Source organism: Mesoplodon bidens (genome assembly GCF_964165515.1).
Source record: "Mesoplodon bidens genome assembly, chromosome: 4".
Classification (NCBI taxonomy): Eukaryota; Metazoa; Chordata; class Mammalia; order Artiodactyla; family Ziphiidae; genus Mesoplodon; species Mesoplodon bidens.
Window position 1 is genome coordinate 8,435,222 of NC_138160.1, and position 25,925 is coordinate 8,461,146.

Consider the following 25,925-nt stretch of genomic DNA (forward strand, 5'->3'; position numbering starts at 1 on the left):
GCGTTTGTCACTCGACCTTCTGGCCCACAGGTGCCTTGAACTGGCTGTATCATCAGACACTCTGACGGCCACCTCCCTCTTGAAAAAGCTCTCCTTTCTTGGTTCCCATGATCCCTGCTCTCAATTAGTTACCTCCATCTGATGGCAGCTAGGAACTCAGCTTTCTCACTCTAACATCATTTCAGATTCCCCTTCTTTATCCCATCTGGAATCAACAGTCAAGAACTCAGCACTCACTCTCAGTGCCCCCTGCTTCCTCCTGTCTTATATCCTTTAAAACATCAACAACTCCCTCTTCAAATCTCCAGAATCCACCCAATTCTTTACATTTCTGCTACCACTCCCACAGCTCAGGCCCTCATCGCTGCCCCCTTTGGTCACAGCAGCGGCCCCAGAATTTGCTCTTCCTGCCGGCACTTCTCCATCCTCCAAGGTGAGCCTGTGCAGACAAGAGGCGGACTTCTTGAGATGCCTTTTGATGCCGTGCATTATTGAATCCTCACTGTAAGTTTCATCTCCCTCTACTTCCTCTCTGTAATCTGAACTAACATTTCATGGCTTACTGTACTCAACACTTGCCAAAACCTGCTATGCTCCCCTCATGAGATTCATAAACACCTTCTAACAATCATCTGGGACTCAGCTCTGGCATTGCTGCATCCTAAAAACCCTTCTTAACCATTGCTCTACAGCTCAGGCTGTCTGGTTCCGAAACCCCTTCCCTGGGCTCACACAGCACCCAGCAAAGACACCTGAGAGGACCCTTAATACAATGTAATGCAATGGTCCTTTTGGTTTATATTCCTCAAGATATTCTAGACCCTTAACAGGAACTAGGTTTTTTACCTCTATCTCCTCCATATTTAGCACAGACCCTGGTACATATACAGGCAGTTATTAAATGTCTGTTGAATGTTCACTCCAAATTTTAAAAATGAAAATTAAAAGTAGGTTGAGATGCCATTTATGAGCTATGGGGTTTTCCCAAATCCCAAAGCTTAACAGTGCACTCTGTTGGAAAGTCTAGCGTGAAACAGATACTCCTATCCAGGGCAATGAGAATGCAAAATGGTGCAACCTTCATCAAAGGGAATCAGGCAGTATCTAGCAAAACCACAACTGCATTCACCCCTTGACCCAGCAATCCCAATTCCAGGAATCTCTGTCAATGTTACACTTGCAAAAATATCAAAAGATGTGTGTGCAGGAGGCATTACACATTGTAACACTATACATGATCACTTCTCCCAGCAGGAAGTTGCTGAGTAGACAAGAGTTCATTACACAGAGGAGAGCTATGTGACCATGAGAAGAAGTGACATAAATCCATACTACTGGGACGTGGACTCCAGGGTATATCATGATGTCAAAAGATGTTAGATAGAGAAAACTCTGTATATATGCTACTTTTTAAGTAAAGAGGGTATGAATATATATGTGTATGTGTATGTGTGTGTGGAGTTTGGTTTATATTTAAAAAGAAGCATAAACTATAAACTATAAGTAAAAGGTGAGCTAAAGGCAGAGAGAGTGAACAGTGTAAGGAAAACAGTTCCTCTGAACACTGCTTATTTTATTAATTTGGCTTTAAAACACTACAGAATAATGTAATGTAAATTTTGAAAATCTCAAAAAATCAAAAGTGAAATTAAACAAATGAAATTAACTGGATTTTGAGTTGGTGGCACAACCATACAAAGGGAAATTCTTTCAATGTCAAGGTGCTAATTTTGCTTCAATTTTCCAGTGAGATTTGTACCCTGAGGACTAAAAGAAAAGAAGAAAAATCATCCAAAAGGGTTTTCTGTAGTCAACAAGGACTAAAGTTGCACAGAACTGTTATTCTGAAATGACTAAGTATGCATTACAGGAAAAGGCAAAGGAATGATTATGCTGACCTGCAGAGATAGGATTCTGTGCACAGGAGAGAAAGATAGAGACATAAAATGGAAGAGGATCAGAAAGCCCCTAGAGTCCTGGAGATGAACTGCAAGTATCCAGAGCAACTTCTGGTGTGTTTTAAAGAACGTTTTCCTTAGCTCTATACACTGAAAACACCTGACTTTGATCACCGCTATGCTTGAATAAGATAAAAATGGCTGATTCTCAGGTCAATGGAAGGAAATGGATAAGAGGAATCTTATTATCCTAGAGAATAATCAAGCCATCCAAGGCCACTTGGGTTGTTGCCAAAGAACTCAGGGGCCAACCTCAAGAGGCTCCTCTAGGCCTGAAATGTGACGATTTCACCATCTGTAAGAACATAAGCTGCAAGTGATGGAAATATACCAAATATTGAAATCCATGTATTAAAAATAATTCTAATAACCACTTTTTAAAAGAAAAGCAAACATAGCATTTTATTTGTCCCCTCTGGATAATGTTGGAGAGCCAACTAAGTAGGCTCTTTACAAAAATGGTAAAGGGAAGAAAAATAAGCATTCACTCTGCCTTTCCTGTGTCAGTTGCACCCTCAGGATATTCAAATAGTTGAGGAGGGAAAGTTACTTTATGTAGAAATATTTTAGCCATTAAATGAAAAAAGAATAGCAAAATTAAAAACTCCCTGTTTTTCACCCATGAATGAATCAGGAGATTTAGGCTGTGATCCTCGATGACTGATCATTTCACATCCCGATGAAGGACGCAGCACCATCCATGACACAGCAGAGACACAAAGATGCACACCTGACTCTGGGCAGCCTTGGATATCACTACTAATTTACAGACACATTCAGGACAGAAGAGCGTCCGAGTGAGAGCAATGGGAAGCTGGGCAGACCCTGGACCGTGGAAACTGCAGGACGATCGACTCAAGTTTCTTTAAAAATTAATTTGCAAGGGGAGAGCAACAACAACAAAACACAGTGAAGGATGAAGAGACTCAAGACGTACACCAGCCAACTGCAATAGACGACACCAGCCAACTGCAATAGACGAAGGTCCTTCCGATTCTGACTCAGTTCAACTGTCACCAGAACAAGGCAAAAGCATTTCTGTGACCATCAGGGCTCTCACAGTACTCACTGGTGTTTGCTAATTTTATGGCATTGGTTTTTTGTCTGGGTTTCTGATGTTTTGGTGTGATTACGGCATTATGAATTCCTTATCTTCGATAGCCAAGAAGTGAAATATTATGGCACTATTATAACATTTCTTGAATTTGCTTCAAAATAATTTGGTGAATGTGGGTAGATCACGGGTGGGGATATACAAGAAAAAAGGTGGGCCAGGGATTAATAAATACAGGGGCTGGGTGTTCCTTAGACTCTTCTATTTTTGTATATATTTCAAATCTTTTTGTGATACAAAAGTTACAAAATAACAGACCACAAAATTATTCATTGGATGAATTATTAAAATACAATGTCTGATTAATTATACTCAGTTTCATGATATAAGAGCAAGTTCCCTGAGGACAGAGACAAAGACTAGTTTACTTATCACCTTAAATGCTTAGAAATGTCCAGGGTGTAAAGAACCCTAAATAAATTTTGATGAATTAAAGAATAAAAGAATGTGTATACACACTAATCAATTGACCCTACAGATATGTAGGCATATTTGAGACAGTAAACCAATTCTGTCTGACATGCAATGCCAGATAGAGACAAAGGCGTACATTGTGTGCTGGGACTAAGGCTTTGTTGGGAAATGCTGAAATGAAGAATTTTTTGTTTTGCTTGGTTTTGTTGTTATTTCTGTGGGTCACATTTTTCTCCCCCAGTTCAAATGCCTAGGAGGCTGACAGCACCTGTTAAGTAAAAGTGGCCTCAACAATGGGACCTTCTGCCTATGACAATTCTGAGCTTGGATTCTTCTTTAGTGATCAGTTTCAGAATATGAAACTGTTGTGATGGGGGATTTTGCATTTTTGCTCTGATTTTAAACAATGTCTAAAACAAGATGCACAGAGTAATGGAGTGACAACCACTGCTATTCTGAGTATGGAACGAGCATTTAAATGGTGCCTTTGCAATCAGAGTGTGCTGGACCCTCACCTTTATAGGAAATGACCGGATGCTCTGCTCTCTGGCACTGAGATGCGTCTGTCTCCGGCTGGGCGAGTCTCCACCATCCCAGGCATGAGAAGAGCCAGGCAATGATGCAGGGTCCCTTCATGGTGGGCAGGAGACCTTAGGCTCTGGACACTTGTCTTTAACCAGAAGCTCGTCGTCCCGTCATGTGGGGAAAGTGCCTAAAACATGCAAAAGAGAACAAGTGCATTAACATGGGTTCACGTTTTCTGGTGGGTGGTCTTTCAGTAAAGCCCCATCACGCCCTTTAGAAAAAAAAGAGCCTTGCAGTGCTTGGACAAACACACCTTTTTCTAGGAGATATTTCAGAAATGTGTGAGTAATGATGTTTGTCTCAATCTAGACCTCTTTTCCTCCCAATAATTTTATGAGATAACCCATTGATTACAAAAGAAGGAATGTTCAAGTTTAAGCTTGATCAAGTTGTCATCGTCCCCACCCCCATGAAGAATTCAGTTTCAGAGTTGTGATCGTTGATTGGTTTTCCCTTAGAACATCATTCTCGCCCCCTCGTGCAAATGCAGATCTATATGTGGATGCCGTAAGAATCCCTCCCCTTCTCTTTTCAAAATACAAAAGCCCCTATTAAATAAGGCCATGACCACTGTCCTTGACTAATTACCTGATTAATACTATGCTACCCAACTCTTCACAATCATCCACAGTGGGTGCATTTCTCCTTTGAAATTTACAGATGACCTGCCTGCAAAGTTTTTGGCTAGAGATCAAGTGTGCATCAAATAAAACCTATATGGAGCACCTACTGGGTGAAATGAAATTGCCATGCTGGGAGCTGGGAAACTTTAAAGATTATGAATAATTTAAAAGATTAATAAGCTTTAAAATAAGATAGGCTTATAAAAATAACTATAATCCAAGCTGTTAGAAAATCATAAAAAGAAGCAGGAGTGCTATGGGGGTTAGGAGAGAGAGTACGACTGCTATTGAGAGAGATCAAGGGTGGGTCAAAGGAAGACTTCATATTTGGGTTTAATCATGGAGGATAAAGAGGATTTCAACAGATGGAGACTTCTGGAAGTAATCCAGAAGAGGATGAAAAGATGCACTGGAGGGCCAAGAGGAATGAGTAGGCAACATGTGTTGGGAACAGTTTACTGTACTTGACCCCAGAGGATAGAAAGGGGAGAACTGGAAAGCAGCTTAGAGAGAAGGTTGGGTTAAGATTTTGGAAGGTGAATGATACTAAGGTCTGAGGTCTCTATTTTTAGGCAATAAGCTACCACAGTATATTAACATTAGAAGAAATCGTAATCATTCTCACCATAGCATACACAGGAAACTGGCTAAAGAAGAGCATAAAGGTCGAGAAGTGAAATTGAAGATACAGCAATTGTTCAGAAGAGAAAGAAAGGAAGCTGTGACTTCAGGTGGGGTCAATGTGAACAGAAATTAAGGTAAACCCAGCAAACACTCAGTGTGATGGGTAAGGCAAAGTACAGAAAATTAAAGATGTCTACAGCTTCTTCGACCTTCCTCCCACTGAAGGCTGGACCTTCACCCCCTCTCTTGAATCTGGGTTGGCTCTCTGACTGCTTTGCTCAGTCAGATACAACAGAAGTGATGGTACCCTACTTTCTAAGCACATACCCTAAGAGGCTAGCAGTTACTACTTCCTGTCTCCTCTGGGGCACTGAGACACTGGGTCAGAAGCCCAATGTCCCTGAAACTACCATGCCAGGGAGACCACATATAGGCCCTCCTGGTGATGTTTCCCACTAAGCCCAGCTTCTCAGCCAGCCCCACCAAGGCACCTGATATATGAGTAAAGCTGAAACCCACTGAGTGACTTTAGTGTCACAAGAGCGAAGAAATCAACTAGTTGAGCACTGTCCAATTTCCTAATCCCCGAAGTGTGAAATATAATAAATGGTTGTTGTTCTAATCTGTTAAATTGGGAGGAACAGAAAGCAAAGAGGCACAGATGGACTGAAGATAAAGAATGTGAGTCACTTTGAGGACAGTCATGCCATTTTTTAAAATATGATAATCAACAGAAGAAGTTTTAGAGGAGGCTATGATCATTTGGTTTTGTGCATGTTGGGTTTAAGATGCCAAGAGAATATTTAAGGAAATGCAGCAGATTGTGGAAAATCCAGGTTGGATGCCCAGGAAAAAAAAGAATTCAGAGACAGCATATAATCTTTGGAATGTTTAAAATCATGGGTGTGGTTGAGACTCACCAAGGGAAACCATGAGAGAAAAAAAGGGCTAAAGAGAAGTGTTTATTTAGAATTTGTTCAAGAAAAGTAACCACACGAAGATGAGACAAGAGAACAGATATAGCGCATCAAGTGAACACGGCACCATGGGAGCCAAGTTAAGTTGGAGGATAGAAATAACACATTTTAAAAAGAGGTCTCAAATGTAAAATAGACAGCTAGTGGAAAGCAGCTGATTCGCACAGGAAGATCAACTTGGTACCAAAGCACCTAGAGGGGTGGGATAGAGAGGGTGGGAGGGAGATGCAAGAGGGATGGGATATGGGGATATATGTACACATATAGCTGATTCACTCTGTTATACATCAGAAACTAATACAACATTGTAAAGCAATTATACTCCAATAAAGATGTTAAAAAATGTTTTAATAAAAAATAAAAAGAGGCCTCGTCCACTGTACCCTGATGAGGTAGAGCGAAGACTACTGGCTTTAGTCAAAGGACATATACACACTACCAATCGTAAAATAGATGGCTAGTGGGAAGCAGACACAGAGCACAGGGAGATCAGTTCGGTGCTTTGAGACCACCTAGAGGGGTGGGATAGGGAGGGTGGGAGGGAGGGAGACACAAGAGGGAAGAGATATGGGGACATATGTATATGTATAGCTGATTCACTTTGTTATAAAGCAGAAACTAACACACCATTGTAAAGCAATTATACTCCAATAAAGATGTTAAAAAAAAAAAAGGACAGTCAATGGTCAACTTTGGGGTCAGTTTCAGAAAAACAGGAGACAGAATCCATGACATGAGAAACCAAGAAGGGAACAGATGAAGCAAAAGTGGGACAGAATATCTGTGGTAAATTGAATGCTAGGTAACCCCAGAAAATTCAATGAAATCAGGTAAGCACTGAAGGACCAAAGTTCAGAAAATTTTAGGGTACAGAAAACAGATCATTAAATGTGACTTCTTTTCTGAGGAGTGGTGAGTGGAGAAGAGATTGTAGATTTAAGAGGGAGAGGTGGTATAAGATCCAGAAAAATGGGCTTCCCTGGTGGCGCAGTGGTTGAGAGTCCACCTGCCGATGCAGGGGACACGGGTTTGTGCCCCTGTCTGGGAAGATCCCATATGCCACGGAGCAGCTGGGTCCGTGAGCCATGGCTGCTGAGCCTGTGCGTCTGGAGCCTGTGCTCCGCAACGGGAGAGGCCACAACAGTTAGAGGCCCATGTACCGCAAAAAAAAAAAAAAAAAAAAAAAAAAAAAGATCCAGAAAAACAGGGGTGGCAAACGATTAAGGTTCCAGTAGAGAGGGTGGTCATGAAAGGGAGGAGAGGGGCCTCTTCTTTAAAAAGGGGTGTGCACACGAATACATGGTGAGATGTCAAGATGGAGAAAACACCAAGTGGAGGGTACATGGAATTTCACAGTCTCCATGTGTTGTGCCCCATTGACTCAATCCTCCCATGGATGGAAATGTTCAAATTAGGAAGAGAAAAAAGGGAAGGGGCGGCAAATCATGATGAGGCAAGAGTATGATTTCTGGAGGAGGGAGAGAGCCTGAGAGTGAACGTGGGGGAAGGAAACGAGAGGAAAACTAGGATCCAAGGATACATCTGTCTAATGGGTCCATAATTCCTAACCAGGCCGGTACATTGTAATGGACAATGGAGGCACATGTGCCATTTTTTCCTGGGTTATAAAATTAAAAGTATGATTAACTTCACTCTTGGAAAAGGGGTCACAGTCTGCAAAACTGGAGACTGCTGCTGAACTCCAGTCTGGAGGCAAATACATGAAGCAGCCCATTTTTCTTCTCCCTCTGACCTGAGACTTATGACATGACATTTTACCAAATGACATATCTTAATAGGAGTTTGGGATTAACACATAGACACTACTATATATAAAATAGATAATCAGCAAGGACCTACTGTATAGCACAGGGAACTCTACTCAATATTCTTTAATAACCTATATGGGAAAAGAATCTGAAAAAGAATGGTTAGATGTATATGTAGAACTGAATGACTTTGCTGTACACCTGAAAGTAACACAACATTGTAAATCAACTCTATTCCAATATAAAATAAGAAATTAAGTTTAAAAAGAGTAACACCCATTAGAGGTGTTTTATTTTATTTTCTTATTTTTATTTTTTGGCTGCGTTGGGTCTTCATTGCTGCACGCAGGCTTTCTCTAGCTGTGGCGAGCAGGGGCTATTCTTCGTTGTGGTGTGCGGATATCTCATTGTGGTGGACTCTCTTGCTGTGGAGCATGGGCTCTAGGTGCAAGGGCTATTGTGGCACACGGGCTTAGTTGCTCTGCAGCATGTGGGATCTTCCCAGACCAGGGCTCGAACATGTGTCCTCTGCACTGGCAGGTGGATTCTTAACCACTGCGCCACCAGGGAAGTCCTGTTAGAGGTGTTTTAGATGTAATTTTGATCTGTTCAGAGCAAGGAGATTTAGAGCACCCTCACCAGTCTACTCGGGAAAGGGCTGCAGGTAGAGTATCACTGCCCCACATCAAAACAAAATGGTGATGATAAAAAATTTGGGGAAGAGGGCTTCCCTGGTGGCACAGTGGTTGAGAGTCCGCCTGCCGATGCAGGGGACATGGGTTCATGCCCCGGTCTGGGAAGATCCCACATGCCGCAGAGCGGCTGGGCCCGTGAGCCATGGCCGCTGAGCCTGCACATCCGGAGTCTGTGCTCCGCAACGGGAGAGGCCACAACAGTGAGAGGCCCACGTACCGCCAAAAAAAAAAAAAAAATTACGGGAAGGATAGTGAAAGTAACAGTGAACTCTCAGCAAGTGCTAGCTAGCTCTGTGGCAGGCAGGACACCAAGCGCTTACATCCACACCTGGCAGCCAGCCGGCACACAGAGCAGTATCTCTGACACATCAACTCCCACTGAACAGCACCCATCACAGAAATGTACGGGAGCATGGCTGTCTCGACCCCTGAGACTGAGCTCAGGTCACCCTAGGGCTAAAAGAAAATTCCTCTCTTGCAGATAGTTTTCAGTGTGTCAGACCCAAGCCAACATAGAATCCCCTTCTGTTAACCATGAAACAAGTTATACAGACAACTGCCAATTGGACCTGTCCTATATTTCCAATAGCCATGCATTCCCATCTCAATCCTAACATCTTGCCTCCCGAAGGAAAGGTGAAGAAGAATAACACAAGTGCCTGAAACGTTCCTTCCCTGGGATGCTGAAAGTGATGATTAGAGAAGAAAATGCCCTGTCAAGTGAAAGAGCTGCTAAAATGGGACAGACCCGTGGTCCTTTGGGGATGAGATGAAATTATATGTTTGCCACGTTAAGCTAAGGGAAGCACATTTAATGAGAACAGGTGATTTTTAGAAGTTTATAATTTTCAGACTATAACATGTTACCTTTGTTCTTAAAATAAAGGTACTGTAAACAGTAAGCCTGGTAAGGTACCAGGGAGGGGCGTTCACAGTTTTCATTTAGATCAGGGTTTTCTGAGCATCCTACCATGCAAAGCTAACTCATTGAATAGACCTTTACTCAAAACAGGCTCAGATCTAAATATCAGCTCCTTCCATCCTGGACTCTCACCTCTCAGTGGAATATGGTGGGGTGGAGAGAAGCATATTTATATCAGAGATTTTAGTGCTATTGACATTTTGAGCCAGGTAATTCTTTGTTCTGGGAGCTGTTCTGTGCATTTAGCAGCATCCCTGGCCTCTCTACCCACTAGATGCCAGTAGCAACCCCACAACCTGTGCCAACCAAAATTGGCTCCAGACTTTGTCAAATCGCCCTGGTTGAGAATCTCTGATTTGTATGTATCAAAATACCTCTCCCTCTTTAGAAATTAAATAAGCTATCATCACTTGAAAGATTATTTTTAAATATGCTTATATACATCACCCAACTGAATTCGTATTGAGTCATTTAAGCAAAATTTCAATAAAAACGAAAGTCACGTTATTTATAACTATTTGCTAAATCAGGGAAATACATGATGAAGGAATTTTCAAAGGATCAATTTCAATAAAAGTTGTTCGAATTTCATCCTATCACCTCTGGAAAATTAAAAGTATGTTTGGTGACTTAATACTGAACAAGTTGATTTTGACAATAGGAAGATTTATTGCAGCAGGTCACTTTGAGCTACAAAACAGAAGCATTTTTGTTGCACCTACTTCAAAATCCCTGAAGCCTTCCCTTTAGTTTCCTGATGTGGGAGTAGGTTCTCTCTATAAGCTCGATCTAAATAAGCAAAATTCCATATATACATGTTTGTGCAATAAATAACATTTCTCATTCACACCCACACTGCAAATGAATAGGCTTTGGGGAATAGAAAATAACTGTTCCTTTTAGTTAAAAAAAAACTGCTGTCAGATAAAATAGAAACCTGAAAAGAATGAAAGCTTACACAAGAAGTTTTGCGTCAGGAACAAAGTCTAACTAGTGATTAATAAAAACAGATCCAAAATAAGCTTCACGTACTTTTTTTCAGGGGAGGCTGGTGTTCCTCTGAGTGTTTGACCCACTGTAAAGTTGGAAGTGGCCAGATGCATGGGCGCAACTCAGAGAGTCCATAGAAACTCTGCCAGCCCGGCTCCGACCTGATGGCTTTAGGACCTCCATTGCAGAGAAGATGGAGAAGTCAGGTGAGAGAACTGACCAATAAGCTGCTTGGAGAGGACCAGGAAGCCGAGCCCCACACCCACTGGAGCACAGCAGCCCTTGGGAGGATGCTTCGCGCGTGCATCTCAACTGTAAAAAGTTACAGTCTGTTGTAACATCAGAAGCACAACGACAGGATTTTTAAGAAGGGGATAGACAGCTCTTCTGAAAGCTCTGTGTTTGCCCTCATCTTTCCATCCATCTCTTGGCCCTATTCCATGGGATCAGATGAAACACTTCTCCAGAGACTAAAGCCCCAGCCCGAACCGAAAGCAGCAGAACCACTGAAGAAATCATCTGAACAAACCGTGGAGCCTTATTCCCGCACACCCTGGCACAGCCAAACATGGTGTTATGACATCTACTGCACAGTCGTCAGCTGCTGCCAGGTAAACAGCCTCGCCCTATTCAAACCCTCTCAGGATTTTCCACTGCTTTCCGAAGAGAATACTCTGCTCTTCCTCCTAACTCCACCTCCACTACTCCTAGTGCCAAGGCTTCCCTTCAGCCCCTCCAGCCTAGCCACGGTCCTCCGGGTAAGCCTTGCACACTCTTTGCATGTTTGCTGATGTCTCGGGCCCCACTTCTGCCCCGAGTCTTCCCACTTCCCAAGGTCAAGGCTGGCCTCCACCTTCTGCACATACAGTGGCTGCCTACTCCAGCCAAGGTGGCAGATCCTTTCTGGGAAACCCTGATGAACCAATTACAGTGTCTGCTTCCTCATCAAGGGTTCCATGGAAAGTCATATAACCTTTTGTGTTTCTAAGCTTTGACTTCTCCTTTGTGTCGTAAACAAGCTACGGGTTGAACACGCAGTTACAGCCCCAAATGTATATGCATTCCAACAAGCTGAATCGGCCATCTGAATGAATCAGAAATCACGTAGCCGACGTTCTATTTAGCATCATCCAGAACTCACCCATCCCTTGCCACTGAACAAGGACCATTGCCAGATGGTTTATGCAGCCCCTTGGCACACAGGAGACAGGAAGCGAGTCAACAACTCACTGAATCCGAGATGTGGAAGGGCCGGCTGAAATCACCTCATCTCTCCCTTCACTTTGCAGCAGAGAAAGAGAAGGCTCAAATGGACTGAACGGATCTTACAGGTTAAGGTAAGATCAAGTGTGCAGTGTCAGGCCATGTCAAAACAGGAGAAAATCCCTCTGACCCTTTGCCTGGCACACTGAGCCTTCCTGCTCACACTGGTAAAACCACACATTTATGGCCAAAATTTCAAACAACCCAAATTACCCCCAGAAACATAGTCTTCTCCCCCAGAGTAAAGCGTTAAGAGATGAACCCATGGCCTGGAAACAGGGGGCATCATTAATCCAGCCAGTCATACTGAAGGATGCCACCTGTGGGCAAGGGACAGTCCTCCAACACAGAAGAGGACACAGTCCGGGCATTTCCAGCTCACAGGTATGAGTAGGCAAGCAAGTAAAAGTCCATCTTTTGATAATTACCAAATTATCCTAGAAGTAGGAGCAAAGTCTTAGGGAACATAGAAAAGGGAGGAATCCCTCTGAATGGATGAAGAAGACAGAAGCTATGGCTTCTGAAGGGGTTCAAGTTCAAGTGTTCAAAGAAGGGGGAATAAAGGTCAGGGAGCATCCAAGCCCTCAGCGTCTTCATGGCTGGAAGGAACGTGTTGAATGAATCTGTGCTCTTTCCTAGTAGAAATGTCAGACATTCTAGGTACTGAGCAGGAAATGGGATTAAATGAAGAAACAATAAAACAATAAACTAGGGCTTCCCTGGTGGCGCAGTGGTTGAGAGTCCGCCTGCCGATGCAGGCAACATGGGTTCGTGCCCCGGTCCAGGAGGATCCCACGTGCCGTGGAGCGGCTGCGCCCATGAGCCATGGCCACTGAGCCTGCACATCCAGAGCCTGTGCTCCACAACGGGAGAGGCCACAACAGTGAGAGGCCCACGTACCGCAAAAAAAAAAAAAAAAAAAAAAAACAATAAACTTTAGTTAATGCACAGTGTTCAAGTAAATAGATTCTTCTAACCTTTTTCAAAAACAATAACCGAACATTTTATTCTTTGGGAAATAAAGCAAAATTAAAGTTTTCTTGTTATTGCATTAAGTCTATGAGGGCAATCAGGATGTTCACCAGACATATTTCATCTTCACTTTTTAGGTACATTTTTTATGAAAATTGGATCCTCTTTATATTACTTTAACCCATGTGCTGTCACTGCCAAATTTCAGCCAAAAGAGGTTTAACACAAATGAATTAGTGCAACGTTTTTAGGAATGTCTTAATGAAAACACTGACCGCCCTCAAGTACAGAAACACTGCCAGATGCCACCTTCAGGTAACTGAGTAAGAAAATCACTTTATTACTCATAGGTTTTCATCGTATTTGAACTGAGATGAGATAGGATTTTATGGCTATATAAAATGACTTCATGGAATAAAATGGGAAAAAGCAAACATTGACGTATTTTACACATTTCAATAATGGTTCAGCTCAAGCGACCTTATTTTATATCTGTCTTCTAAGGGAATTGTTATTACACTTTTGTCTTTTTCCCCTTGTTTAGCTCCAGATCGCCTGGAGGGACCATAAAAATAAATGAAGTCCATTAGATAAAATTATCATTTACACAAAGGCAATATTAATTTTATCTGTCAGCAGGTTTTAAAACCAAGTGAAGGTTCATTCAGTCTACTTCTGTGCTAGCTAAATCAACAGGAATACTTGCTAAGAATGAAAAAAAAAAACCCTTAAATAACAGGTCTTTCAAGGCAACATAACTATATTGACAACTTCTAAAGGATTTATCTAGAGAGAGGAAACTCATAGGGACAGAACAAAATAATCACACTATAAATGACTCTCATAATGTGACAATTACTATTCATAGCTCCCGTTCATTTTTAGGTAAGACAGGCAGGAGCTGGAGTGTCACTTTTTCTCTTGTCACCTAGAAGGTGTGATGTCTATGATGACCTGCAAAAGCATGCAACACTGGCAGGAAGAAAAGAATGCTCCCCAACATTTCTGCTCTGGTCAGCATCACTGGTCGCCTTCTGATTGCCAAGTCCAGTAAACTGATGCAACTGGACATCTATCACCATGGCATCTGCACCCATGACCTCTCCAACTGAATATCTCCACAAACCCTCTCCTCCCTGGTTTTCTTAACACCCCAATCTCCCTGTGTGCTTACTGCATCCAGAACTCTTACTCCTGTCTTCCCTTTAAATGAAAGTGCACTCTACCCCAATTTATCTCTTTTTGGACTCACCCACCATTTTCTCCTCCTTCATCTTCCCAAAGGTCACGTGTCACTTTGTCTCTATGTTCTGACAACTCTTCCCTTTTATCCATATTTAGAAGCATGCCCCACTCCCCACCCTAATCAACCCTCTCTATTTCTCACGTCTACATGGTTAGCTGTTTTTGACAGGTTTCCCTGCCTCTAGTTCCAATTCTTAAGCTTCACCTCTGAGTAGCCTTCTCTGACTTTTTCCCACTTCCCCCCCATCCCCATGTGGCCCCTCTGTACATCAACACTCATTTCTATTATAGTCGTTGTCACTCTGAACGACAATTGCCTGTGTATATGTGCCTCATTCTAAAATAGGCTGTGAAAATCTCAACCTCTGGACAATACAGGATGTAGTAGACACAACAAGTTACCACCTGAGGAATGAGTTAATGGAGAAAAACAGTGTAAATCAACATACACCTCTCTACCTTCTAATCAATATTTATGCTTCCATTAAAATGCAATTCTTGTTCCCTTTCCTTCTATGACTCTGCTATTCATTGTCACAGATGTTTTATTCCTCTATTAAAATTCTCTTAACATCTGGTCCAAATATGAGGATTCCCATGGTTTTGAGAAATGTCCTTTCTAAATGTCATAATTTTCCAATTAGTGGTCAAAGGGATGAAGGGATTACTATAGGCAGACCAGCTAAAAAGAGGAAGTCTCCCGGGTCTGGAAACATGAAAGCACATGGAAGATATAACTGAAGTGTGTGAACCCTGAGGGGTTTGAGTAAGTTATTCTGGCACACCATAATTTGCTGGAACCACTTGAAAAATCAAAAGACAAAAAAAAAAAGGAAGATATTACAATTCACAGCAGAAGTAAATTCATCAAATTCATTATTCTAGGGTGAAAATGCAAATACCTTGAAATTGTATCAGATAAATTTACAGATAATAGCCTACTGATACACTTGGGAAAACTAGGTTATTTAGTGAAAAGGCCTCTGATTGGTGTTTTCAGATTTCAATTGGGAATGGCCCTTGTGTGTGACGTCTGATGATACCTATTAGGCCAGTGGACCAATACACCAAAGCTGATTCATTTGAGTTCAAATGTGTCGCACTCTTTGGTCTAAGGATAAAAAAGATAGACCTCAAGAGCACTAATTACAATTTTGGGGTCCATTTATTAAAAACAAGAATAAGAAATCCTTACAAAAATAAAAAAATAACTATATTGTACTGCATATTTGAAATTTGCTAAGAGAGTAAATCTTAAAAGTTCTCATCACAAGGAAAAAATACTGAGCCATATCATATCAAAAGCAAAGATTCTGCTAATCGGAGAACAATAAAATACAAGAAACTGCAAAGAAGGTTATATGGTGATGCACAGCATTAATACATCTCTTGTTTTCCTGAAATAAGCCTGTAAAATAAGTATTAGCATTCTTTCCTAGTCTACAGATGTGAAGACTCAAGGAGGTCCCACAGATTAACAGAAGAGCTAACAATTCTAACAGGTACATCCCTGGCTCCAAATCTATGGTCATCTCGCTACACTGAAGGTACCATCCCAGTGTATACCTCGTTTCTGCAGTTACCATTTATTGACTAGGAATCGGGAGCTCTGCTAGACACATGGATCCTCTGGTTAAAAAAAATTAGCAGGTGCTCTGTTTCTACCAACTGACTTCAGTTTGGCCTGAATGTATGTTTCCTCAGGGACAGAAATTTCGTGAAGTGACTGGCAGCATCATTCACCAATCCTGGAGCCTGAGACCTCACTGATCATAATTTAATCCAGATAGTGATGAATGTGCACCAGCCCTTGAACAACGATGAGATGGCCTTAGCGTCTAGGGTCACCCTCTGCTCACCATCTACACATCCTCCTGGGAGCTCAAGTTATGGAAGGGCAACCACCAGCAGGTGAACATAGATGTATATCTCAGCTCCAACCTGACCCTGACACTGCAACTTCCATCCTCTCTTCTCTTCTACTTGAGTGCAGAGAATTACCTCCAACCAAACATGGACCTAACAAACCCTCAGCTGCCCCTCTTCCCTAAATCTGCTTCCCGGCTGAGTCCTCCCCATCACAGCTAGAGTCATTCTGGCTTCTCTAATTCCCCCACGTGCCACTCTAAACCATCAGTAAACCCTGTCCTATGGATCACACACCTGGCCCCCTCTCACCTCCATGGCTGCAATCCCACGTGAAGCCGCTTCCTCTCTCCCCTGGACTCAGCAGAAGCCTCTCTAGTTGGGGTCTTGGGGCTTTCACGCTTGCCTCCCCTGCAACAAAGCCTATTATCTACATTACAACCAGAGCAATCTTTGTAAAGAGACTGAACAAGTCAAACTCAGAGAAGCAGAGAGTAGAATTGGCTGCCAAGGGCTGGGGAGTGGGAGAAAAGGGGAGATGTTGATCAAGGGGTACAAAGGTTCGGTTATGCAGGCTGGATACATTCTGGAAATCTAATGGACAGCATGGTGACTATCATTAATAATGCCATATTGTGTGCTTAAAATGTGCTAAGAGAGTAGATCTGAAATGTCCTCACCATACACACACACACACAAAGGTAACTAGGTGACATGATGCATATGCTCATTAGTTTGATTATGATAATCATTTCACAATGTGTACATATATCAAAACATCACGTTGCAGTTTGTCCTCATGATATGGTATGTTTATTTGATTTCCTAATACTGGAGCACCTTTGCATTACAAGCCTAACTATAACTAAATCAAGGCAGATTATTATTTTATTACAACTGATTAATTCACTTTACTAAGATCTTAAGTCAGTTGTGATTGTGTATTACCTTTTTTTAGGTTTTGTTATCAAAGTTACATACGTTTCATAAAATTGTTTAGATAATTCTCCAATAAAATTTCCATCTTATTTGCTCTTAAAAACAAAAAAACACATCATGTTGTATGCTGTAAATGCAATTTTTATTTGTCAATTGTACCTCAATACAGCTGGAAACAAAGAATCAACGAAAATAAAATATCTATATTCTTTAAAGGGTTGTCCCCACCCACTTCTGCACCTTCCCCAGCACTCCCATGCGCCCTGCTGGGGCCACGCACATGCATCTCTCTGGTATTTTCGCCCACCGAGCTCATCACCTTTCAGATGCCACTTGCTGGTCCTTAGGTCCACAGGTTGTTTCTCTAGGTCCATCCAAGGGGCCTCCTTCTCATTACTCAGGTGTCCTTCAATGTCACCTCCTCAGAAAGACTCCCCCAATCAGGCCACCTGAAGCACAGCCTCTTCCCCTCCACCAGATTCCTCTACGTTCACTTCTTCAAGCCACTCAAAACTACGTGAAATCACTCAACTGATGTATCTGTTTATGGCCTGTTTAACCCACAAGAATATCAGAACTGGAGGACTGAGCCTGGCTCTTGCTTGCTGGATGTCCCCAGGGCCCAGAAGACAGTATGATATTAAGTATTATTGACTGACCGACTAGATCCTAGAAGGGATAGAAACCAAGACAGCCTTCATCTAAGTGATGGAAAAATCATTGTAAAGGCCTGGATACTTTCTGCCAGTGCCACTGAGGAGTGCTCACAGCAAGTTTCAGGAGTGTTTCCATGGAAAACTACAAGCTCCCTCACAAGGAATCAATCTATTAGGTGAGATTTCAGGAGAACAAGTCAACGAAGACCATGAATTAGCTGCCACAGAAACATCGAACGATTAGCACATAATGCAATGCAGGGACACGCAGACGTGCTGTGAACACATGGTGTTTTATTCTTCAGTTCATTAGCCTGAAATGTGGAAAGGTCATTGAGGACATTACAATAAAGATCTCCATGGTTTAAAGTAATCCCCAAGTGTGTTAAATTCTGCACTTCAAAATATTAAAAGCTATGTGACGGTGGATATGTTAATGGAAACACAAAAAGAATGATTCCTAAATACAAGTCCAGGAAAAGCAATGACAGATTGCATCAATTTGGCACGCTGTTCCTTAACAGTGAAGGGGGCTAAACACTGATGCAGGATGCCTGCTTGCGTGATTTTGCCTTGTGAAAATTAAGAACTACCTATGGTATCCCTCAGCCTACAATGTCTTGGTGACCCCCCCTGCCCACCACCACTAGTTTGGGAGAGGCAGCATTGCAGAGATGAAAACACAGACTCTGGACCCAGACCACCTGGGCTCCAATTAGCTCCAACACTAACCTTATGTCTCAGGTTCCATTATCTGTCATATGGAGATAAAAACCCATAGCTTAAGATTATATGAGTTAATTTGAAAGAACATAGAAAATTCCCTAGCGATTAGGAAGCACTAAAAAAGTTTTAATAAGTAAGAGCTATTTTTAAAAAAATGCTTCTTAAACCTTGCAGGAAAAGAAAATCTCTAACCACCAAATTAGTGTCTTCCTACAAAGAGATGATAAAATCAGTTCACTGTTTAAAAAGAGCTATGATTGTGGGTGGCCTCAGCCTTAGGAAAATTCCACATCTCCCCAGGAAGCTTGTAAAAGAACATTCATAGCAGCATTTTTCATAATACCAAAGACCCAGAAATAATACAGGTGTCCACTGAGAAAATGGAAAATTTTATGGTATATTATATCACGGAGAAAATGGATGGACACCAGCTACATACAACATAAACAGATAACAGAAACATCACAGTGAGAGAAAAAGTCCAGAATAATATATAATATAGTAAATCACTATTTATTGCAAATAGACAAAGAAGCAAAACTAAACAATAATTTGAATTTCTTAAGACTATATTTAAACACAATATTGTAAATCAATTATATTTCAATTTTACAAAGATAATAAATATCATGGAGACATGTTTTAAGACAATTTAAAAATGTGAGAAATAAAACACAAAAAATATATTTAAAAAGCAAGGAAATGTAAACAGAAACTTCACAGTCGTGCTCATGTGAAAGTGAATAAATAACTGAAAGAACAATGGAGATAATTCACTACTTCATCACCTCTCCATGATCAAACCACTTGGATCAATTAGACTCACTAAATCTACTCAGTCCCACCCACCCTGCTTGTCCACTTCCACCTTTCTGGCTGGAATACACTCTTCTATGTCTGTATTAGAACCTCATGCCTCCTCTGAGGTCCAGATCAAACACCAGCTCCCCCATTCCCATAACCACTTCCCCAGTGAGAAACAAGGATGCCTCCCCTGAGCCAATTGTCTCCACGGCCCTCAGCTCACACTGTCCAGCTTCTTCTGCCTGTGACATGGCATCCGTGCCATATGGGAGGACCACACAGGAGAGCCTGTGCCCTACTCGCTACTGTAGCCCCTCAAAGCCCACCACATTTTTTTGCACATAGAAAATGTCTAATATTTGTTGAATGAATGGATCAACCAACCACTTACAAATAGTGGAAAGAAGGGTCCGGCTAACATAGGAGGAGGCTGGAGAACAGGTGAGCTTTTGAAGCATGGGAATCACATGACTGAATTGGAAATAAAAAGATCACATTTGGGGCAGAGAAACAGAATAAAGTCTCAGGGTAGAATTTACTGAGAATGGGGGTAGTAAACACATTTATCTGCATGAAATTTAAAGACCAAAGTTATAAGTAATGAAATCAAATAAATCATGGCACATCCATCCTATTAGATAGTATACAGCTTGTAAAACCAATGTAGTAAAACTCTGTACATGGACGTAAAAATCCAATAATGATGCTGAGTAAAAAAATAAAGTGTAGATATTTATTTATCTCTAGAGAGAGAAAGAAAGAGAGGGGTCCCATTTTTGACTGAAATAAACCAGATGATTTTTATGTTTATATGTTTGTAGGTGAAAGAAAATTGTGGTTACTCCTAGGCAGCGGGGGTATTTTATATTCTTCTGTACTGTTTGAATTTTCAACAAGCATTGATTTAGTTTGTAACCTAAAGTGAGTAAAAATATTTAGGTTTAATATAAGTGAATGGCATGAGATTTGTTTTCTAGATTAACTAATGAGACTGGAGCCCCAATGTCCATCTTTAGATTCAGCTTAGGTTGACTCACTGGGTATAAGAGATAGAAAATGATGGGAGATCAGGAGCTGAGGGCAGGACAGAAAGCAGGGCATGTTTAAAGAGGGAATGGTTAGAAGGTAGAGATGTTGACAGAGCAGAAACCAACTTCCCATAAGGATTCTCCAAACAAAACAGGAAATTCCAATTATTCTCATTTAAAGTCGGGTGAAGAACACTTATGATGAAAATACATGACATGCTGGTGTAAACCATGAGTCAGTATAGATATTTCTACAACTGGGACCTCCAACTCCTTTACTTACTACACTCATTTTACCTGGGAAAAAAAGGAAATCTTCACTCTAACTAAGAAAATGGGATTGGTTTTATCAGCCTTGACAGATGAACCATAATATGCAAAGCCCTCTGCTCATACAGAGAGGAAATGATCAGGCGGACAGGCTTTGACAAATGCTTTCCATCCTGACATGGTCATCCTGTATTTTTGTTCTCAGAGTTGCCCCTTTAGCTTGGTAAATAGCACATACTGTGAAATTACAGGAAAGTTAGCTCACATGTTTGTTTTGTCGATATGGGATAGATTGTGTTTCCGGTTGAGTGCCTAGATGAAAGTGACGTACCTTCTCTAACACTGTATGTAGGAGGCAAAATGTTATGGTTAATCTCACTATTCTGGAAAATTCACGCAGTTCTCTTTGATTGCAACCACAGGACCACAAGAAGCAGGTCCTTACCCACAGAGATAAGACTGGAGGTGGACGAGGCTGTGTTTTCACTCACAAACACTTCATTCTGGAAAGTAGGATGTTTTCCAAGCACAAAACTCGCTGTTTGAGGACAACGCCTTGCAGCAGAGACAGATCTATCGAGTTGGTAACTAATCTCATGAATCATAATAAATTGGCAAGTTATGGAAGAAAGCTACCTATTTAAGAAGTCCAAAAGAAAAGCTTGTTTCCACCTTGCAGAATCCGGTATTGCTTTAACAATTGCTATTTTTGAAATGTGAACAACCAGGCACTTGGTGTGGCTATGGCTGCTTGACAAAACTCAATTTTTTTTCTTTGATACACCAACACACACACACACACACAGAAAAATCTTAAGGGACTTAAAAGTATTCATACACTTTGCTTTGGTGGTTTCATCTCTAGGACTTTCTCCAAAGGAATTCATCACATAAGTCAACAAAGATTTACTTTGAAATATATCCCTGCTAGTCTGATTATTATGTATTACAACCATGATCTGGAAGCTTCTGTTTAGGGAAAGGGAAATATACAAATAAAGAAGATCAGGAAGGTCTGATCTGTTTTTAAGAGAAAAACAGTAATAGGATACTGTTTTTAAGAGAAATTTTAAGGACATGAGAAATACTCAAGGTACAATATTAAATGTATGGGCAGAAAACTAAACTCTGTGCCTAGCATATAAACAAGTGCATGTGTGCACACAAATGCGAGCTCACATGCATGGACACATAGACATTCTCATACTGAAATGTAAATATACAAACACTGGGAGCCTGGGTGCTGAGTCTGACTGGACATTGGATGCAAATCCCAGTTCAGTTTCTTGCTAGGTGTATGGCTTCTATTTCTGTCTTCAAGTGGAGATAACCTTAGAGGATTTAATTTTTTAACCAATGTGAAACACTTAGAATAATGCCAACCCCACTGTAAGTGCTCAATAATTGTTAGACACCACAACGTGGATCTGAATTGTTACAATTAACATCTGGAGGAAAATACACCCTATCATTAGAATCATCTGAGATGTGCGGTTCTGCATAATTTTTAATACTTTTGGGGGTTGTTTTGCAAGTTTACTGCAGATGGGCATGTGTAATTATTATCATCAAAAGGAGTGTTTACATATTCTTTTACTGAGAAAATGCTAAAGAGAAGAATCAAGATGAGTTGGGAATGTAAGTCCCCTCTCTCTCTGACTCTTTTCATCACCAGAGGACAGAAGCAGCTCTATCTAATATAAGTCCAGTCTCTAAACATCTGTTACATGTGTCGTGCTTGAAGATGCTAGCAAGAACAGGGAAGATGGTTTCGAAAACAACCATTAATTATTTTTAAAAGGACCAGATTTTTGTATCTCATCAGAGCTAGGTCACCATCTGAAAAGCATTCCCCTAACTCAGGAGCACCTACTACATCTGAGTGGTCCTCTTCTCAGAGAAGATCTGATCAGTGCCATAAGCTTCAGAGAAAAAATACAACAGAACAAGATGACGTACCCAAATTCTCTGGAGGAAATTCCTCATGGCCAAAGATTTTGCTCACAGTAGGAAACCAGAATTTAAATTAGATTCATTACCTAAGCAGTACAGTGACCCAAGACCTGCTGGCTGAAGCCAGAGCAGAAAAAAACAAACTGAGAAAAACAGGATAATGTTAGAAAGCCTAGAAAAACTATGACAATGGTGTGGCATCAAATGTTAGATCAAATGAAGGGCATTTGCGATGGTCATCCATAGCTTCCTAAATGGAAGTCAGAGCTAAAGTGTTCAAAAGCGTGTCACTGGAGTCTTCATTTATCTTGTGAGTTTTTCCCATGCGCCACACTGAAGATAAAATACAATGAGTTCATAACCCTTCAAAAGCTTAGTTTATCATCCAATATTTTTCTTTAGTGGTTAATGGTGATTCTCAGAGATTAGAACAGAAGAGGTTACAGGAAGAGGCAAGAGTACAGACACATTGAGAAAACAATTTCCTAGCAGGTGAGAGCCACAGGTGAGTAGCCCGGTATAGCTTAGGATACTGAAGAGCTGCTATCCAGGTGTGCCGGGGACCAACCCCTTCTGCCTCTAGGTAAGTAGTCTCCACCATTTACCAAATCTACCCACACAATGTTACCATTTTCTGCATGCAATGACAAGAAATACTTTGGAAAAAGCTGTGAGAGTTCATAAATCACAGACCTGTGTTTTATCCAGTCAAGATACTATGACTCAGAGAACTCAAAACCTTTTGGCTGCAGGTTATCAGCAGTCTAGAAAGGGGCAGCGTCAGAATATGAATCCACATGTGCTTGACTCAGAAACCACTGTGCCATCCTGTGTCACCAGTGGTATAATGACTGACTGCTTTAGGCAGACTGACAACTTTGCAGCCACAGAATACCAACCCCACTGGAGAAAGTCCCACATTTAAAAAATGTGTAGAGCGTATGCTACATTTCAAATGTAAGATGGTACTAAACTATTTGTCTCTCTGTAAAAATGAATCCCAATGGTCCAGCAATTCCACTTCTAGGTATATACCTAATAAAAATTAAAACATATATCTACACAAAAACATGTACATGAGTGGTAATAGTAGAATGATTCATAACAGTCCAAAAAAGAGGAAATAATGTGAAAGTCCACCAACTATTTAATGATGATTAGAAAAAGAAAATGTGGAATGTCCTACAATGGAATATGATTCAGCTAGAAAAAAAGAATAAAGTACTGATACATTCACAAACTGGATGAACCTTGAAAATGTTATGCTAAGTGAAAGAAGCCAATCACAAAAGGCTGCATATTCTATGATTTCATTCATATGAAATTTCTAGAAGAGGCAAATCCATAGAGACAGTATATACCGGGCTTGGGGGAAGCAAATGAGGAAATTTTGCTAATGGATATAGGTTTTCTTTCGGAGGTGATGAAAATATTCTAAAATTAAATGGTGGTAATTGCACAACACTGTGAATATATGAAAAGTGCTGAAAACTTTAAAAGCGTAAATTTTATGGGATGTGAATTATATATCAAGTAAAGCTATCATAAAAAAATTCCGAATTCCAACTCAGGCTACCACGTTCTTGTGATGATGAAGCTAGGAGTAGAGAAAGAAGGTTTGTGTACAGCTGATTTCCAGGAGGGATTTTAGGGGATCTTTTCAGTTTAGGGGAGGAGGGCCCCCAGCAGTGATGGAGGTGGCAGTGATAGTGGGGACCCCATAAGTAAGGAGAGACCTCTTCATATAGAGAGCTTTTCATAGGTTGGAAAAAGCTGTGAGAGTTTGTGAATCACAGACCTGCGTTTTATCCAGTCAAGATACTATGACTCAGAGAACTCAAAACCTTTTGGCTGTAGGTTATCAGCAGTCTAGAAAGGGGCAGCGCCAGAACGTGACATAAATAGGGGTGAGGGGCAGGGGTGGATGAACTACTGGTGTATAAAGAAGTAAAAGAGCCATACAAAACCCAATCTGAAATTGACATTGTTATTCAATACTTTAAGGTCAAAACACATTTTTAGGTTGAAATGCACTAATTATCCAGATAGCTTGTTGCCACATACATACTCATGAAACAACTGACTCTGCAATAAATTTAAATATCTTTCACTATTTATAATGAAAAATTACTTTATAATTTATAGTGTCCATCATTAGGAATTACCTCATCATTTATATTACTTATATTCTATTACTTAATAATTGTATTGGTGGAGACCTGGCTCTAAGCCCAAGAGTTGATGTCCCCAACATGCCATGTGCATGCACCTTTGGACAATCTCCAAAGACTATGCCCACACTTCCTCACCCAAACATATTTAATAGAAATTCCTATTCTTTTCCCAGTGTTTTTCCAATGTGAGAGCAATTATATCAGATAGCTAAGGAAAGTTTTTCCAGTACTGAATTTCTCATTTTCCAAAGAGAAAAGTAAACAGAAGAACGAATGAGCATGAAGGTGGCTGGGTGGCATCTGTACCCTTGGTCCTCTTTTCAGCCTTTAAATATTAGTCTCACCCCTCCCTCTACTGTCCTCACAGCATGAGGTCACAGAGTGCTGTGAACCATCAAATTAGCATTTCAGATCACAAGAGAGTAATATTTTCCCCAAATCACAACCCTATATAAATCTTTAGCCAGCATATCTTTACAAATCTATTCCTAGACCACGGAGCAAGATTCTCACCCTATGGGGATTTTCTGGGCAGGATTCTCAGCACATGGGAGTTTTCCTATGGAATTCAAGGATAAGAATAGGCCTGGGGTTGCTAGCTAAGCACAACACAGCCTAACAAACAGCTGCCTCTTCTGACTGTCACCATTCCTTCCAGAGCAACGTCTCTGAGCAGGCCAAGTGTGTCTTCAGCACGCTCTGATAAACCAAATGCAAGCCTGTCCCAGTCCAAGCGGGCTCCACATATGGCTCACTAGACAGTCTTCTGCACTGGTCTACAGCATGGAGACTTGTGTCCTTATATCCTGTAACCACGTGCTTAAAATGATTAACACTGCACACAAACTCTCTCTCTCTCTCTCTCTCTCTCTCTCTCTCTCCTCACACACACAGAGGACTCAGATGTCTAAACCCTTTCCTCTTGGTCCACGCTTTTCACTGAATGTCAAAACCCATGAAGGAGGATCCATGAAACATCCACATATCTTATTATTAATAAAATGATTTTGTCCATGGCCAGGGTCTAATTAGTTCCACGTAAACATACAATCACAGAGCAACAAAGGACATTGACATCTTGTCTTGTCTACTGACACTTCTCTGGAATTTATAGAAGCAGCATGTTTCAAACTCATCCTCCATCTCAGAAGAGATGCTACAGCTTTATCTCAAATCGGATTATTCCACAGGTCTTCCCAACGACTTTTGGAATCAGAGAGATGTGAGTTTGAATTCAGCCTACCTTCTAGCTTGAGAACTTTGGAAGAGTTTCCTAACCTTTGCCAACTCTCTTTCCTCATCTAGAATACTAGGACCATCTAACTGTCATGGTTTGTGTGAGGACCGCCCAAGCTCAT

General features: G+C 41.1%; 1 protein-coding gene across 3 annotated transcripts in view; it reads right to left on the reverse strand.

Moving 5' to 3' along the window:
• SEMA5A (semaphorin 5A) overlaps window positions 1-25,925 on the reverse strand; it is a 493,904-nt gene that overhangs the window by 310,130 nt on the left and 157,849 nt on the right. For all 3 annotated transcript variants that reach the window (XM_081231009.1, XM_081231008.1, XM_081231010.1), the window contains one exon: window positions 4,002-4,198. In XM_081231009.1, the coding sequence (XP_081087135.1) occupies window positions 4,002-4,122 (121 nt within the window). In that variant the 5' untranslated portion in view covers window positions 4,123-4,198. The remainder of the gene's footprint in view (window positions 1-4,001; window positions 4,199-25,925) is intronic.